The sequence below is a fragment of the Kogia breviceps genome, chromosome 14 (genome assembly GCF_026419965.1).
Source record: "Kogia breviceps isolate mKogBre1 chromosome 14, mKogBre1 haplotype 1, whole genome shotgun sequence".
Taxonomy (NCBI): domain Eukaryota; kingdom Metazoa; phylum Chordata; class Mammalia; order Artiodactyla; family Physeteridae; genus Kogia; species Kogia breviceps.
The window spans coordinates 71746155-71761370 of record NC_081323.1 but is presented as its reverse complement, the minus strand read 5'-3'; the positions used below and the strand labels follow the sequence as shown (position 1 = coordinate 71761370).

At 40.8% G+C, this 15216-nt stretch overlaps 1 protein-coding gene across 10 annotated transcripts in view; it reads right to left on the bottom strand.

Moving 5' to 3' along the window:
- The window catches only part of TNRC6A (trinucleotide repeat containing adaptor 6A), a 106501-nt gene that overhangs the window by 12409 nt on the left and 78876 nt on the right, over positions 1–15216 (bottom strand). For all 10 annotated transcript variants that reach the window (XR_010836586.1, XM_059036931.2, XM_059036924.2 and 7 more), the window contains one exon: positions 9097–9228. Coding sequence is in view for 9 of the 10 variants with exons in the window: in XM_059036931.2 (XP_058892914.1) it covers positions 9097–9228 (132 nt within the window). In the remaining variant the exon portion in view is untranslated. The remainder of the gene's footprint in view (positions 1–9096; positions 9229–15216) is intronic.

Genomic DNA, 15216 nt, shown 5'->3' with positions numbered 1-15216 from the left:
TGGAGGATAACTTCAGGCTGATCACAAACACTGGACCACAGAATGGATGGGACCAGAGAGCTAACGATGGAGACTTCTGGAACACCGCCCTGTTATTTCCCCACCAATCAATCAGAGGAAGGTTACACCCCTTGTAGCTCCCCCACCCCAACTTCGCCTATAAAAATTCTTCCCCCCCCTGAAAACCACTGGGGAGTTTGGGCTTTTTGAGGACAAGCTGTCCATTCTCCTTGTTTGCAAAAACTCCTTTCTCTATTCCAAACTCTGACATTTCAGTTTGGCCTCACTGTGCATTGGATGAACTTGGATTTGACAACAAAAGGAAAACCAAGTGTCTTGTCCATTCATGTAGAAGCTTGAAACAGATGTAAGGAAAGCCCTGGTTCATGGACTCAAGGCTGCTCCACCTATGAGCTTCTGGTAAAATACAGGACCTCATGCCACGCACTGGTGGGCACTAACCTATCTATTCCTGACTTGATTCAGTTATTCCACCAATCCCATTTCCCTCTCTTCTCTGGCTTCCTCATCTAGTTATTACTTTTACCTTAGTGAACTACGTATCTTAGCCTAATTAAAACCACTTGGAAATAAAGTGGGATATATAAAGTAGTAGTTGCAAGTAATACAGTTAAGTAAGCATAATTGCCAAATTTGAAGTGATTCGTACGTAAGAACCAGCAATGATGAAAGCATCTGCTCCCCCTTTTAAAAAGAAACAATATCTACTTATTCAAACTTCATTTTATTAAAAAGGACAATAGACATAACTTAAGTGGCAGCCATGATCCAATTACATTCTATCAGACACTGCATGGGAGAGTATCAGAAAAATGAAACGTAAAATTTATGTGGTAGGTTTAGTTTAAGCAAACAGAGCTGGATTTACACTGGAGAAATGGTGCTGTCTTAGAGGTAGGGCACTCATGTGATGACAATGATGGCAATAACAATAATGATGAAGGCTGAGACCCAACGGCCACTTATGTGTCTTAACCCTGTTCTAGTGCTTAGGCGCTGCAGTTATTGCCTTATCAATCCTCAAAACATCATAAGCAGTACTATTATTACTCCCATTTAGCAGATGAGGGACCAAAGTTCAGAAACATTAAGTTACTTGCCAAGCAGCTAATAAAAAGCAGAGCTAATTAGTAGCAGAGGTAGGTGTCAATTCTAGGGTCCATATTTATTTTGACATTTTGCCACTGTCTCAGCTCCCACCTCCCTCTCTTAAGGAAAATTCCAAATGTGATATACCACCGTGTGGCAAATTAGCTTAGAATTCAGGGCTGCTTGATTTCATATTCGAATGTTCCTTCAATTACATGACAATTTCACATTTAATTTTTTTTTTTTTTTTTTGTGGTACATGGGCCTCTCACTGTTGTGGCCTCTCCCATTGTGGAGCACAGGCTCCAGAAGCACAGGCTCAGCGGCCATGGCTCACGGGCCCAGCCGCTCTGCGGCATGTGGGATCTTCACGGACCGGGGCATGAACCCGTGTCCCCTGCATCGGCAGGCGGACTCTCAACCACTGTGCCACCAGGGAAGCCCCTCACCTTTAATTTCTGATAATCATCAGTCCAATGTGTACAAACCAGCAAACTGACCTTTAAGCCAAGTTTAGTCAAAGTTTCAAGATAAAATCCAATGAAAAGGGAAGGAATGAATGTAACAAAATATCCTTTTAATACTAATCAGAGGAACAATGATTTGGTGTTATTTAAGTCAGAAAACAAGAGTCTCTCCTGGCTCTTCCCTATTATTTTAAACTCACTAAGTCCTGTCAATCCTGCTGCCTACCTAGCTCTTTTTTCTCCTCCTGTGATTGCAAAGATTTCTGAATTATTTTGTTCTGGGTCCCCCTGTATACAGCATAGAGTCAGATTTTGCTTTATGAATCAATATGAATTTCTTTTAATTTCTTTATAGATTCTTTAAAAACTCTTTGAAAATGTTGATTTATCTTTTCTGAAACTGTGGAAGGCTTAGAGTTTTTGTTTAGTGGGTATCTTTATAACTTACACATTTAATATTCATTTCTTTTTTAATTTTTTTTTTTTTTTTTTGGCGGTACGCGGGCCTCTCACTGTTGTGGCCTCTCCCGTTGCGGAGCACAGGCTCCGGACGTGCAGGCTCAGCGGCCATGGCTCATGGGCCCAGCTGATCCGCGGCATGTGGGATCTTCCCGGACCGAGGCACGAACCCGCGTCCCCTGCATCGGCAGGCGGACTCTCAACCACTGCGCCACCAGGGAAGCCCTCTTTTTAAAATATTTTGATTGAGATATAATTGACATACAACATATTAGTTTCAAGTGTACAACATAATGATTTGCTACTTGTATACATTGTGAAACGTTCATATAGCTTTTGAATAATGACACATAAGATCAGACTACTGTCATCTCTTGTTTGACCACACTCTGGATTAGGCAAAGTCTCCTATCTAATCTCTCTTCTACTCCCCAGTTCTTTGAACTCCCTCTTCAAAAATGCCAATCTGATCATGTCACTTTCCAGCTTAAAACTCTTCAACTGTTCTCCATTACAAAGGAGTAAAATTCAAATTCTTCAATAGTTTGTAAGGCTCTTAAAACTCTAGCCTCTACTCATGCCTTATGGTTTTCCCTCCTTCCACCTCTGCCTGGCTAATGCCTGTTTATCTTTCATATCTCAGCTTAAGGGATCACAGGCCTCCTGGAAACCGTTCCCAATTGCTCTCAACTAACTCTAAGACTAAAATAAATGTATTCCAGCTCCTGAACATTGTATTTTTCTCTGGGCAATGAGGAGGGGATAAAGGGATTTTATAAACTCTGGTAAGTCACAGAATCTTAGGACCATAAAGTATCACAAATACCCCAGTCCAAACCTCACTCGACCCACAATTCCCCTGTTAAATGGCCTTGCCTCCATTCTACTCTACTTCCCTTAATGAATCTCGTTTTTTGACTCTGGAAGGTGTGCAGTTAAGGGTTAGCACAGGGCTAGACTGCACATGGCAAAGAGCTTCAGGGACTAGCCCTTGATGGCTCCTGTAACTCACAGAATAGCATGCCAGATAAGAGTTCCTCTGCATACACTGGGCCATGGCCAGGCCAGAGAGTTTATGATAACAATGTGATTTATGGTGAACATCTGTTTTTGTTTGCATGGGGCCTGGGTCATGCTGTTTTTGTCTGAACTCTGAAGGGTCTTGCAGGGGGTTGGAGACTGACAAGCAGGTGTGCCCCATATCTACACAACTGACCTCTGACAAAAAACTGAGGACACTAAGGCTTGGCTGAGCTTCTCTGGCTGGCAATACTTTGTACATGTTCTCACAAACGGTTGCTGGGAGAATTAAGTCTGAGAAACTGCACTGAGAGAGGACAACAAAAAGCTTCTTCTGGTTTCTCCTGGAATCTGTTCTATGTGCCTTTTTCCTTTGTTGATTTTAATCTGTATTCTTTTGCTGTAATAAACCATAACCATGAGTATTACCGTTTTTCTGAGTTCTGTGAATTCTTCTAGGAAACCAGTGTACTTGGGCATCTCTGACACAGAAGATTCTCCTGAATCTGCCCTTTCTTCTCTGCTGCACAACTATCTTACTAGCCCTCTAAGCTTCACTAGATGGGGATAAAAATAGAACCCACGTAGATTGTGATGCAAAAGATCAGAGCCAGCCAAGCATCCCCACAGGCCTCTGCTGTCTCCAGGCTCAGCCCATCTCAGCCCAGCCTGACTACTGCTTTCGATCATTCCCCCTTAAAAAATGATCTCTACACTACTCTGGTACTATGGAAAAAACAAACCCCGTTATCTACAACATGGAAATACAAATGCCATTAAGGCCAATCAGGTTTTATATACAAGTGAAGCAAGTCGCCTACAGAAAAAAAATCCCATGGTCCCTCCTCAGATAGAAACATGACTACAGGGAAATATTTCTCTGGTTAGGGAGTACAGAAAAATATTTCTCCACCAATGGGAGGGAAGGTACAGGTGTGAGGGGAATGGGAAGAAGAAGCCAGTAAGCACATGGGCAGTAGACACTCAACTCTGGGTGGTGACTGCTCTGGAGCTTGGTGCCGGCAGATCTTCACATTTCTACAGAGATGCCAGAAATCTGAATCTGTACATGAAATTTCCTGAATGTTTAAACAGACGTTGGTTCAAAAAAATTATTTTCAAAATAGTGTCTAACAAAACATAACACACAGACCAGCAGTTTGGGGATCTCTTCTAGAATACAAAGTGAGATGCCAATTTTATTTTTATAAGGACAAAAGAACAAACTGCACCAAAATAATAATGGAAATAAGATGATTAACATTTCTCTATTTTTTTAATATAAGGAAAACTGAACACAAAGCAAACAAATAAAAAGAGCGTGCCTGAGAAGAAGATTCTAAGTCTCTACCAGGAGACAGTAAGAGAAGGAAAAGAACCACAGAGCAAAGAGGAGCACTTCTGGGAGAAAATGATAGCATAAACAATTAGAGAATTATTATGGTAAGAAAAAGCACTTTCTTTAAACAGGCTGACAAGCTTAAAACAAACAAACAAACAAACAAAAAAACCCCAAAAAACAAAACCCCAAACATTAAGACTTGAAATTTAGAGGGTTCTTATATACAGATATAAAACTAACCTGGTCTTTCTTTCTAGAGATGAATACCAAAACCACACCAGGTCAAGGTATATTTCTGAAGTCATTTTTACAAGGAAGGAAAAAATACAACAATGAAGAAAGAATAAAAGCAACCATAGAGAAGAAATTCTATCTAACATTCTTGATTTTTAGGGGGATAAAGTAAAAGCCTGGAGATCTCAAAATAATATCCATGAAGGGAAGACTACTAGTCTTGGGCTGGTTCAGATTAGTTACAGGGCCTGCTGAAGGAAAGAAAATGAGAACATTTTGGGGGTGGGGAAGCATATAAAAATTTAGTAATTTGTATTAACAATACAAAAATAATTTTAAAAAAGAAAAAATGACAGTCTCAAGATGTCAAGTTAAGTAACTAAAGAATAGCAGAATAAACTCACGCACTTATGGTCAATTAATCTAGGACAAAGGAGACAAGAACATACAATGGAGAAAAAAGACAGTCTATTCAATAAGTGGTGCTGGGAAGACTGGACAGCTGAATGTAAAAAAAAAGAAACTAGAACATTCTCTAACACCATATACAAAAATAAATTAAAAATTGACTGAAGACCTAAATGTAAGACCAGAAACCATAAAACTCCTAGAGGAAAACATAGGCAAAACACTCTTTGAGATAAATCGTAGCAGTATTTTTTTGGATCCGTCTCCTAAAGCAAAGGAAATAAAAGCAAAAATTTAAAAATGGGGCTTTCCTGGTGGTGCAGTGGCTAAGAATCCACCTGCCAATGCAGGGGAGATGGGTTCGAGCCCTGGACCAGGAAGATCCCACATGCCACAGAGCAACTAAGCCTGTGCGCCACAACTACTGAGCCTGCGCGCCACAACTACTGAGCCCGTGTACCACAACTACGGAAGCCCACGCACCTAGAGCCTGTGCTCCGCAACAAGAGAAGCCACTGCAATGAGAAGCCCGCGCACCGCAACGAAGAGTAAACCCTGCTTGACGCAACTAGAGAAAAGCCTACGCGCAGCAACAAAGGCTGGACGCAGCCAAAAATAAATAAATAATTAAAAAAACAAAAAACAAAAACAAAACCAAAAATAAACAAATGGGACCGAATTAAACTTAAAAGCTTTTGCACAGCAAAGGAAACCATTGACAATGAAAAGACAACCTAATGAATGGGAAAAAATACTTGCAAATGATATGACTGATAAGGCGTTAATATCCAGAATATATAACAGCTCATACAACTCAACATATATTAAAAAAAACAACACCCAATTTAAAAATGAGCAGAAGACCTGAACAGTTTTGCAGAGAGGACATGCAGATGGCCAACAGGCACATGAAAAGATGCTCAACATTGCTAATCATCAGGGAAATGCAAGTCAAAACCACGACAAGATATCAGCTCTCACTGTCAGAATGGCTATCATCAAAAAGACCACAAACAACAAATATTGATGAGGATGTGGAGAAAAGGGAACATTGTGCACTGTTGGTGGGAATGTAAATTGGCGCAGCCACTGTGGAAAACAGTATGGAGGTTTCTCAAAAAATTAAAAATACAACTACTAATGACCCAGCAATCCCACTTCTGGGTATATATCCAAGAGAGATGAAAACAGGATATCAAAAAGATATCTGCACGTTTATTGCATCATTATTCACAATAACCAAGATATGGAAACAACCTGAGTGTCCATCAATGAATGAAGAAGGTGTTGTATACATATACAAAGGAATAACATTCAGCCTGGAGAAAGAAGAAAATTCTGCCATTTACAACAACACGGACAAATCTTAAGGGCATTACGCTGAGTAAAATATGTCAGACAGAGAAGGATACTGTATATCACCTATATGTGGAATCTAAAAAAATACAACAAACTAGTGAATATAACAAAAAAGAAACAGATTCAGATATAGAGAACTAGTAGTTACCAGTGGGGAGAGGGGCAAGATAAGGATAGGGGATTAAGAGCCACAAACTATTAGGTATAAAATAAGCTACAAGGATATACTGTACAACACAAGAAATTTAGCCAATATTTTGCAATAACTGCAAATGGAGTAAAACCTTTAAAAATTGTGAATCACTGCATTGTACACCTGTAACTTATATAATATTGAATACCAACTATATTTTAATAAAAAAAAAAAACAGGAACCTACACTAAAGTAAAGGAGGAAGAGAATCAACCTCCTTATTCTGAAGAAGAGAACGTTACTAGAATATGTTCATTAGATTGCTATGTATACAGGAATAAAGCTATTTATTGTTTAAACTAATTACTAAAAAACAAAAACTCACTGCTCACATTCCAGGTTTATGCAAAATCAAACAATAAAATGCATGATGAAAAAAATGATAAAAAACAGATACTAAGTAAAAAAGGAGAGAAGATAAATACAAATTAAAAATTAAAATATAAAATTACTAATTGAATTGAATGACAACAAACTTAGACACCCACTACCTGCATGTCACATGCCAGGCAATGAGATAGGAGCTTAGTAGTTATTATCTCATTCAATCCTCAACAGTTCTATGATGTATTGTTTCCACTTTACAGATGCAAACACTGTGGCTTAAAGAGGTTAAGAACTGGGATCAAATCCCAAGTCTATCTGCCTTCAAAACCTATGCTGCATGATGACACGCCATGTACACAACGCATACTATACACATACCAGTATGCCCTAGGTAAGTATGCCGAGCACTTGAGAATATATGATATACATTACACCTGAAACAGCAGTGAGAGGAAGGAAACATTTTTACAAAGAAACTGAGGGTCAGACATGCAAAACAGACATGGGAAAATTCATTTTAATCAGAGTAGACAGAAAACCATATGGCAGAAACATTTTGCTGGGTCTCCACGTCCTATCTCTCCACCCATTCTTCTCCAAGTTTCTTTACTACTACTGGCTCTAGGATTGTGTGTCCTTATTCCCTTCTATGCGCCGTCTCTCTGGGCAACCTCGTCCACGTCGATGACATCAACATTCTGATGAACACAAAATCTTCCTCTCGCCCAGATTTTTCTTCTGAGAACCAGGCCTCTAATTCTAATTTCTTACTGGGCTTTTCTCCACGTTGAGCTATCCCTAAAATACTACACTCAACAAGTCTAAAATCCATCCATTATCTGTCCCAGCAGGCCTGCTTCAATTCCTACATTTATTTTACCATTAACTGCATTACCGTCCACTCATCCTTTCATCTAGCAAATGTCCCTCAAGTGTTGCAATGTGCTCAGTGGGGCTACAGGTAAGCAAAGCATGGACTCTCTCCTCCAGGAATTTATGTCCTGTGACGGAAACAGGCCTAAATGGATACTTACACAAGACAGATACACATAAGAGGTGCTACCTGAACACAAAGCCTGGAGGAGGCTTCTGGGAAATGACTCTTGAGCCCAGGGTAAGGTATAGGGTTGGACTGAGGAAGGCAAGAAGCACAGGAGTCACATCACAGACAATCATGTATTTGCAGAATGAATTAAGTTAGTTACCAAGCCCTTCTGTCCTTAATTCTAACACTCTCTCCAATGCACTCCGTCTTCTCATGTCCGTTGCCCTCTTTCTCACTTAGACTCCTTTAAGCCTTAGGTGCCTGCCTTTAGATATCCACCATTTTCATGTATAAAGTGACTTTTTTGGCACAAAAGTTTTCCATGATTGCTCAATACCTACTATTGTAGCTACATCTTCCTCCTTTCTCTCACTTGTACCTTCACCCCCAGACATGCCCACCTAGCAGAACTCACCAGGAGGTCCTGTCTTTGAACCTTTCACATGCTATCCTCTCCATGGTGTTCTTTTTCCACTCCTCGGTAAACTTGAAGACTCAGCTCAGACCCATGGTTTGTTATTCACATTCTTATACTATTTATCCTATTGTATGTATTAACTTTTATAGCACCTATCACAGTGTAGTAAAGCTGTTTACATGTTTATTTTTGCTACCAAACAATGAGCTTCTTCAAGGCAAGTATTTTTACTTGTTTACATACAGTCAATTGTGCGCATGTATGTACATATGTATCTATGTATTCCAGGTGGCCAAGCACAGTTCTTGGAAAGCAGAAAATACTCCATTAACAATTACTAGATGAATGGAAAGAAACTGTTAGAAATAAAATTATGGTGGAAGTTTTTAATCCCTCGTATCAGATTAAATTGAGTAAATGTTAAGTAGAACACTAAGACAATAAAATAATAGCAAAATACTAAATGACCATCTAAAGAGGGAATAATTAAAAAGTAAATGTGTAATCTGATCTGTTCTTCACAATAGCACAATAAAGGTCATTTTTTTTTGGTTTTAACTAAGATTTAATAACTAATAAAGCACTTTTTAATAATGAGAAAAGGTTCTTAAGAGAATTTACCTATGAAAATACATATTTAAAATAAAATAAAGCCTAAATTTAGTATTCTACAGTTATTTTCTTGAAGTCAAAATATAAGAATGTATTTTATACCATGTTTGCTGGAGTTTTGATCCAAAGATGTGTTCACAGAAATGCTGTCCACTGTAGTCCACTTCCTTAGTCTTGACTGTGGCTCTTTAATACTGTTCATATCCATATTTACATTCAAGTTTGAGTTCAAGCCTAAAAATAAGATAATAATTTTTAAAAACCACTTTATAAAATATAGCATATTCTCCTTCTGGTATCACAACTTTCATTTTCTAGAAAAACATATGTAGCTAATCTAATGTTTTCAATCCTAATGTTCCTTAATAAATATCATCCTGCAAATATGGCACAGCCAAATGATTATAGACAAAGGCAAGGCAGGCAGGACAGACACTCTGTGGACTCCTGGCTGATGTCATGTAGAAACAACGTCAGAAGAAAGAGCCATGGCTAGTATCAAAGAAAGCAACACACAGAAATCCTAAATAGCTTGTCTAACGCTCATTAATATAACATGTTCAAGACAGTACCATAAAACTGTTAGTACTTTAATTGCATTAACTGTGGGAAACTACTCCATATAATTTTGATTATTTTTAAATTCCTTGGCAAAGTAACAAAAAATTCTACGACAGCCAAATATTAAAGTTTATCTCTCTATTAAAATATACCTCTAGGTACTTCCCAAGAGAAGAATTACATATGATCACTTTCAGTTGCTAACTTTTGCTTATAAACAAGTTTCAACTGCCTGACCCACCAAAGGATATTACCATTTAAAAGTAAAAATGTCCTGCTCTAACAATTGTACCTTGGGGCAAGACTCCCGCATCCCAAGGTGCAACTTACTTGAACTTTGCTGATGACACACACCAGACTTATATATTCTCTTGGAACAAAGATGGAAACTTCTATCTTAGATACTATAGTCAGAAAACTGACCATTAAGCCAGTGTTTCTTAAAGTGTGATCTTGGGAACCATCATCAACAGAACAATCTGAGATGCTTGTTAAAAATGAAAACTTTTTGGAATTCCCTGCTTCCACTGTGGGCAGCACCGATTCGATCCCTGGTTGGGGAACTAAGATCCCCAAAGCCGTGCATGTCCTGCCCCCGCCCCCTCCAAAGAAAGAATTGATGATAGATGTTTTCTTAAGCTAAAGTATGCACAGGCTAATAAATTACAAGTATAGGGATTTCCCCGGTGGTGCAATGGTTTAAGAATCCACCTGCCAACGCAGGGGACACAGGTTCGATCCCTGGTCCAGGAAGATCCCACATGCCACAACTACTGAGCCTGCATTCTAGATCCCACGAGCCACAATTACTGAGCCCTCGTGCCACAACTACTGAAGCATGCACGCCTAGAGCCTGTGCTCCATAACAAGAGAAGCCACCGCAACGAGAAGCCTGTGCACCACAACTAGAGAGAGCCCGGGAGCAGCAATGAAGACCCAACGCAGCCAAAAATAAATAAATAAATAAATTTTATTTTAAAAATACAGTTTAAAAAAATAATAAAAAAATAAAAGTATACACATGGGCACACAATGAAAAGCAAGTCAGGATGAGTTCTTAAAAAGTCAGTCAGGTTCTATTAGTTTCTTGTTTCAATCTTCCCAGTGCTGAAACTCACACTAAGATCCTGCATGCCATGTGGCACGACCAAAAAAAAAAAGGAAAAAAAGAAAACTTTTCAGAGGGAGGCAGAATCTTTGTTTAACACATATCTAGGTGGTTCTTAAACTAAAGTTATAAAAACAAATGGTTTTTAGATACTTGGGTCTGATGACTCCCTGTGATACCAGGTCAAGCTTAAAACTTTAATAATATAAATTCTCTAATATCACCCCTATCTGGAGAGAGTAATTAAATTTGCTGCTCTCTGGACTCATTAATTAGAGCCAATACTTGGCAAGTTTTTTTCTGTAAAGGTTTAGATAGTAAATATCTTAGGGCCTATGGGTCACATGGTCTCAGTGTCTCTATGCAACTCTGTTGTTACAGCACAAAAGCAGCCATAGGAAATGCATTAACAAAAGAACATAGCTGTGTTCCAATAAAATTTTATTTATAAAATCAGGCAGCTGGTCAAATTTGACCAATGGGCTGTAGTTTGCCAATGCCTGATTCAGACAACCATACTGGTGCTTGCCTGGGTTAAGCAGACTTACTTTTTTCTTTTTAAATAAATGTACTTACTTACTTTATTTATTTATTTATTTATTTATTTATTTATTTATGGCTGTGTTGGGTCTTTGTTGCTATGCATGGGCTTTCTCTAGTTGCAGCAAGCAAGGGCTACTCTTCGTTGTGGTGCGCAGGCTTCTCATTGCAGTGGCTTCTCTTGTGGAGCATGGGCTCTAGGCACGCACGCTTCAGCAGTTGTGGCACATGGGCTCTGTAGTTGTGGCGCAGGGGCTTAGTTGCTCTGTGGCATGTGGGATCTTCCCAGACCAGGGCTCGAACCCATTCCCCTGTATTGGCAGGTGGATTCTTAACCACTGCACCACCAGGGACGCCGCTAAGCAGACTTTCTTAATCAAGAAGAAGTCTATTGCTGTAAGGGTAGCGAGGCTAGGAAATCCCTTACTTAGAAACTTATCTCCTCATTGGACCAATTTATATGTCCAGTATGTAATCAGTGAGAGTCACTTCCTTTCACTAGTGAGACCAAAACCTCTCAATGTACACTTGGGTATTCTTTTCCCACTATACTGTTGTCTCTGGGATAACCTGGCTTCTCTGGTGTTCACCTGCAGTGGTAACTGACAAGGGAATGTAAAGAGATTGCTAACAACCCCTAAAACTCAAAGTTCCACCTATGTCCTAGCTGAGAGTCCATGTCAATACCAGGGAGAGTCAAATCATGTATCAGGTTCAGTCAAAGTGAAACAGCACCAGGGGCAACAGCAGGCCCAACTCCTGCCCACAGCCCCAGAACATGCTACTTAACTGACTGTCTTCAACAAAAGTGGGCCTGTTAACCAACAAAGCTCGTTTACAAGAGAGAAAGAAAAAGTAAAATAGGGTGTGAACAATCAAAGGTCAAAATATATTCAAAGGCACAAGAAGAGTCACACTCGGAGGGGGAAAATGGCAGAAGAGTAAGACACGGAGATCACCTTCCTCCCCACAGATACATCAGAAATACATCTACACGTGGAACAACTCCTACAGAACACCCACTGAACGCTGGCAGAAGACCTCAGACCTCCCAAAAGACAAGAAACTGCCCATGTAGCTGGGTAGGGCAAAAGAAAAAAGAATAAACAGAGACAAAAGACTAGAGACGGGACCTGCACCAGTGGGAGGGAGCTGTGAAGGAGGAAAGGTTTACACACGCTAGGAAGCCCCTTCGCGGGCGGAGACTGCGGGTGGCGGACGGGGGGAAGCTTTGGAGCCGTGGAGGAGAGCACAGCAACAGTGGTGCGGAGGGAAAAGCGGAGAGATTCCCGCACAGAGGATCGGTGCCGACCGGCACTCACCAGCCCGAGAGGCTTGTCTGCTCACCCGCTGGGGCGGGCGGGGGCCAGGAGCTGAGGCTCAGGCTTCGGTCGGATTGCAGGGAGAGGACTGGAGGCGTGAACACAGCCTGAAGGGGGCTGGTGTGCCACAGCTAGCTGGGAAGGAGTCCGGGAAAAAGTCTGGACCTGCCGAAGAGGCAAGAGACATTTTCTTCCCTCTTTGTTTCCTGGTGCGCGAGGAGAAGGGATTAAAAGTGCTGCTTAAAGGAGCTCCATAGACGGGCACGAGCCACGGCTATCAGCGTGGACCCCAGAGACGGGCAAGAGATGCTAAGGCTGCCGCCGCTGCCACCAAAAAGCCTGTGTGCGAGCACAGGTCACTCTCCACACCTCCCCTCCCGACAGCCTGTGCAGCCCGCCACTGCCAGGGTCCCGTGATCCAGGGACAACTTCCCCGGGAGAACACATGGCGCACCTCAGGCTGCTGCAACGTCACATTGGCCTCTGCCGCCGCAGGCTCGCCCTGCGCCCATTCCCCTCCCTGCCCCCAGCCTGAATGGGCCAGAGGCCCTGAATCAGCTGCTCCTTTAAACCAAATCCTGTCTGAGCGAAGAACAGATGCCCTCTGGCGACCTGCACGCAGAGGTGGGGCCAAATCCAAAGCTGAACCCCGGGAGCTGTGCGAATAAAGAAGAGAAAGGGAAATCTCTCCCAGCAGCCTCAGGAGCAGTGGATTAAATCTCCACAGTCAACTTGATGTAACCTGCGTCTGTGGAATACCTGACTAGACAACGAATCATCCCAAATTGAGGAGGTGGACTTTGAGAGCAAGATGTATTATTTTTTCTCCTTTTCCTCTTTTTGTGAGTGTGTATGTATGTGCTTCTGTGTGAGATTTTGTCTGTATAGCTTTGCTTTCACCATTTGTCCTAGGGTTCTGTCCATCCGCTTTTTATTGTGTTTTTTACTTAAAAAATTTTTTTTCTTAATAATTATATTTTATTTTAATAACTTTATTTTATCTTACTTTATTTTATCCTCTTTCTCTCCTTCTTTCTTTCCACCTTTTCTCCCTTTTATTCTGAGCCGTGTGGATGAAAGGCTCTTGGTGCTGCAACCAGGAGTCAGTGCTGTTGTCTCTGAGGCGGGAGAGCCAACTTCAGGACACTGGTCCACAAGAGACCTCCCAGCTCCACGTAATATCAAACGGCAAAAATCTCCCAGAGATCTCCATCTCAACACCAACACCCAGCTTCACTCAACGACCAGCAAGCTACAGTGCTGGACACCCTATGGCAAACAACTAGCAAGACAGGAACACAATCCCACCCATTAGCAGAGAGGCTGCCTAAAATCATAATAAGGCCACAGACACCCCAAAACACACCACCAGACGTGGACCTGCCCACCAGAAAGACAAGATCCAGCCTCATCCACCAGAACACAGGCACTAGTCCCCTCCACCAGGAAGCCTATACAGCCCACTGAACCAAGTTTAGCCACTGGGGACAGACACCAAAAACAACGGGAACTACAAAACCAGCAGCCTGTGAAAAGGAGACCCCAAACACAGTAAGTTAAGCAAAATGAGAAGACAGAGAAACACACAGCAGATGAAGGAACAAGATAAAAACCCACCAGACCTAACAAATGAAGAAGAAATAGGCAGTCTACCTGAAAAAGAATTCAGAATAATGATAGTAAAGATGATCCAAAATCTTGGAAATAGAATAGAGAAAATGCAAGAAACATTTAACAAGGACCTAGAAGAACTAAACAGGAAACAAGCAACGATGAACAACACGATAAATGAAATTAAAAATACTCTATAAGGGATCAACAGCAGAATAACTGAGGCAGAAGAACAGGTAAGTGACCTGGAAGATAAAATAGTGGAAATAGCTACTGCAGAGCAGAATAAAGAAAAAAGAATGAAGAGAATTGAGGACAGTCTCAGAGACCTCTGGGACAACATTAAATGCACCAACATCCGAATTATACGGGTCTCAGAAGAAGAAGAGAAAAAGAAAGGGACTGAGAAAATATTTGAAGAGATTATAGTTGGAAACTTCCCTAATATGGGAAAGGAAATAGTTAATCAACTCCAGGAAGCACAGAGAGTTCCATACAGCATAAATCCAAGGAGAAACATGCCAAGACATGTATTAATCAAACTATCAAAAATTAAATACAAAGAAAACATATTAAAAGCAGCAAGGGAAAAACAACAAATAACACAACACACAAGGGAATCCCCATAAGGTTAACAGCTGATCTTTCAGCAGAAACTCTGCAAACCAGAAGGGAGTGGCAGGACATATTTAAAGTGATGAAGGAGAAAAACCTACAACCAAGATTACTCTACCCAGCAAGGATCTCATTCAGATTTGATGGAGAAATTAAAACCTTTACAGACAAGCAAAAGCTGAGTGAGTTCAGCACCACCAAACCAGCTTTACAACAAATGCTCAAGGAACTTCTCTAGGCAAGAAACACAAGAGAAGGAAAAGACCTACAATAACAAACCCAAAACAATTAAGAAAATGGTAATAGAAACATACATATCGATAATTACCTTAAATATAAATGGATTAAATGATCCCACCAAAAGACACAGACTGGCTGAATGGATACCAAAAGAAGACCCGTATACATGCTGTCTACGAGAGACACACTTCAGACCTAGGGACACATATAGACTGTAAGTGAGGG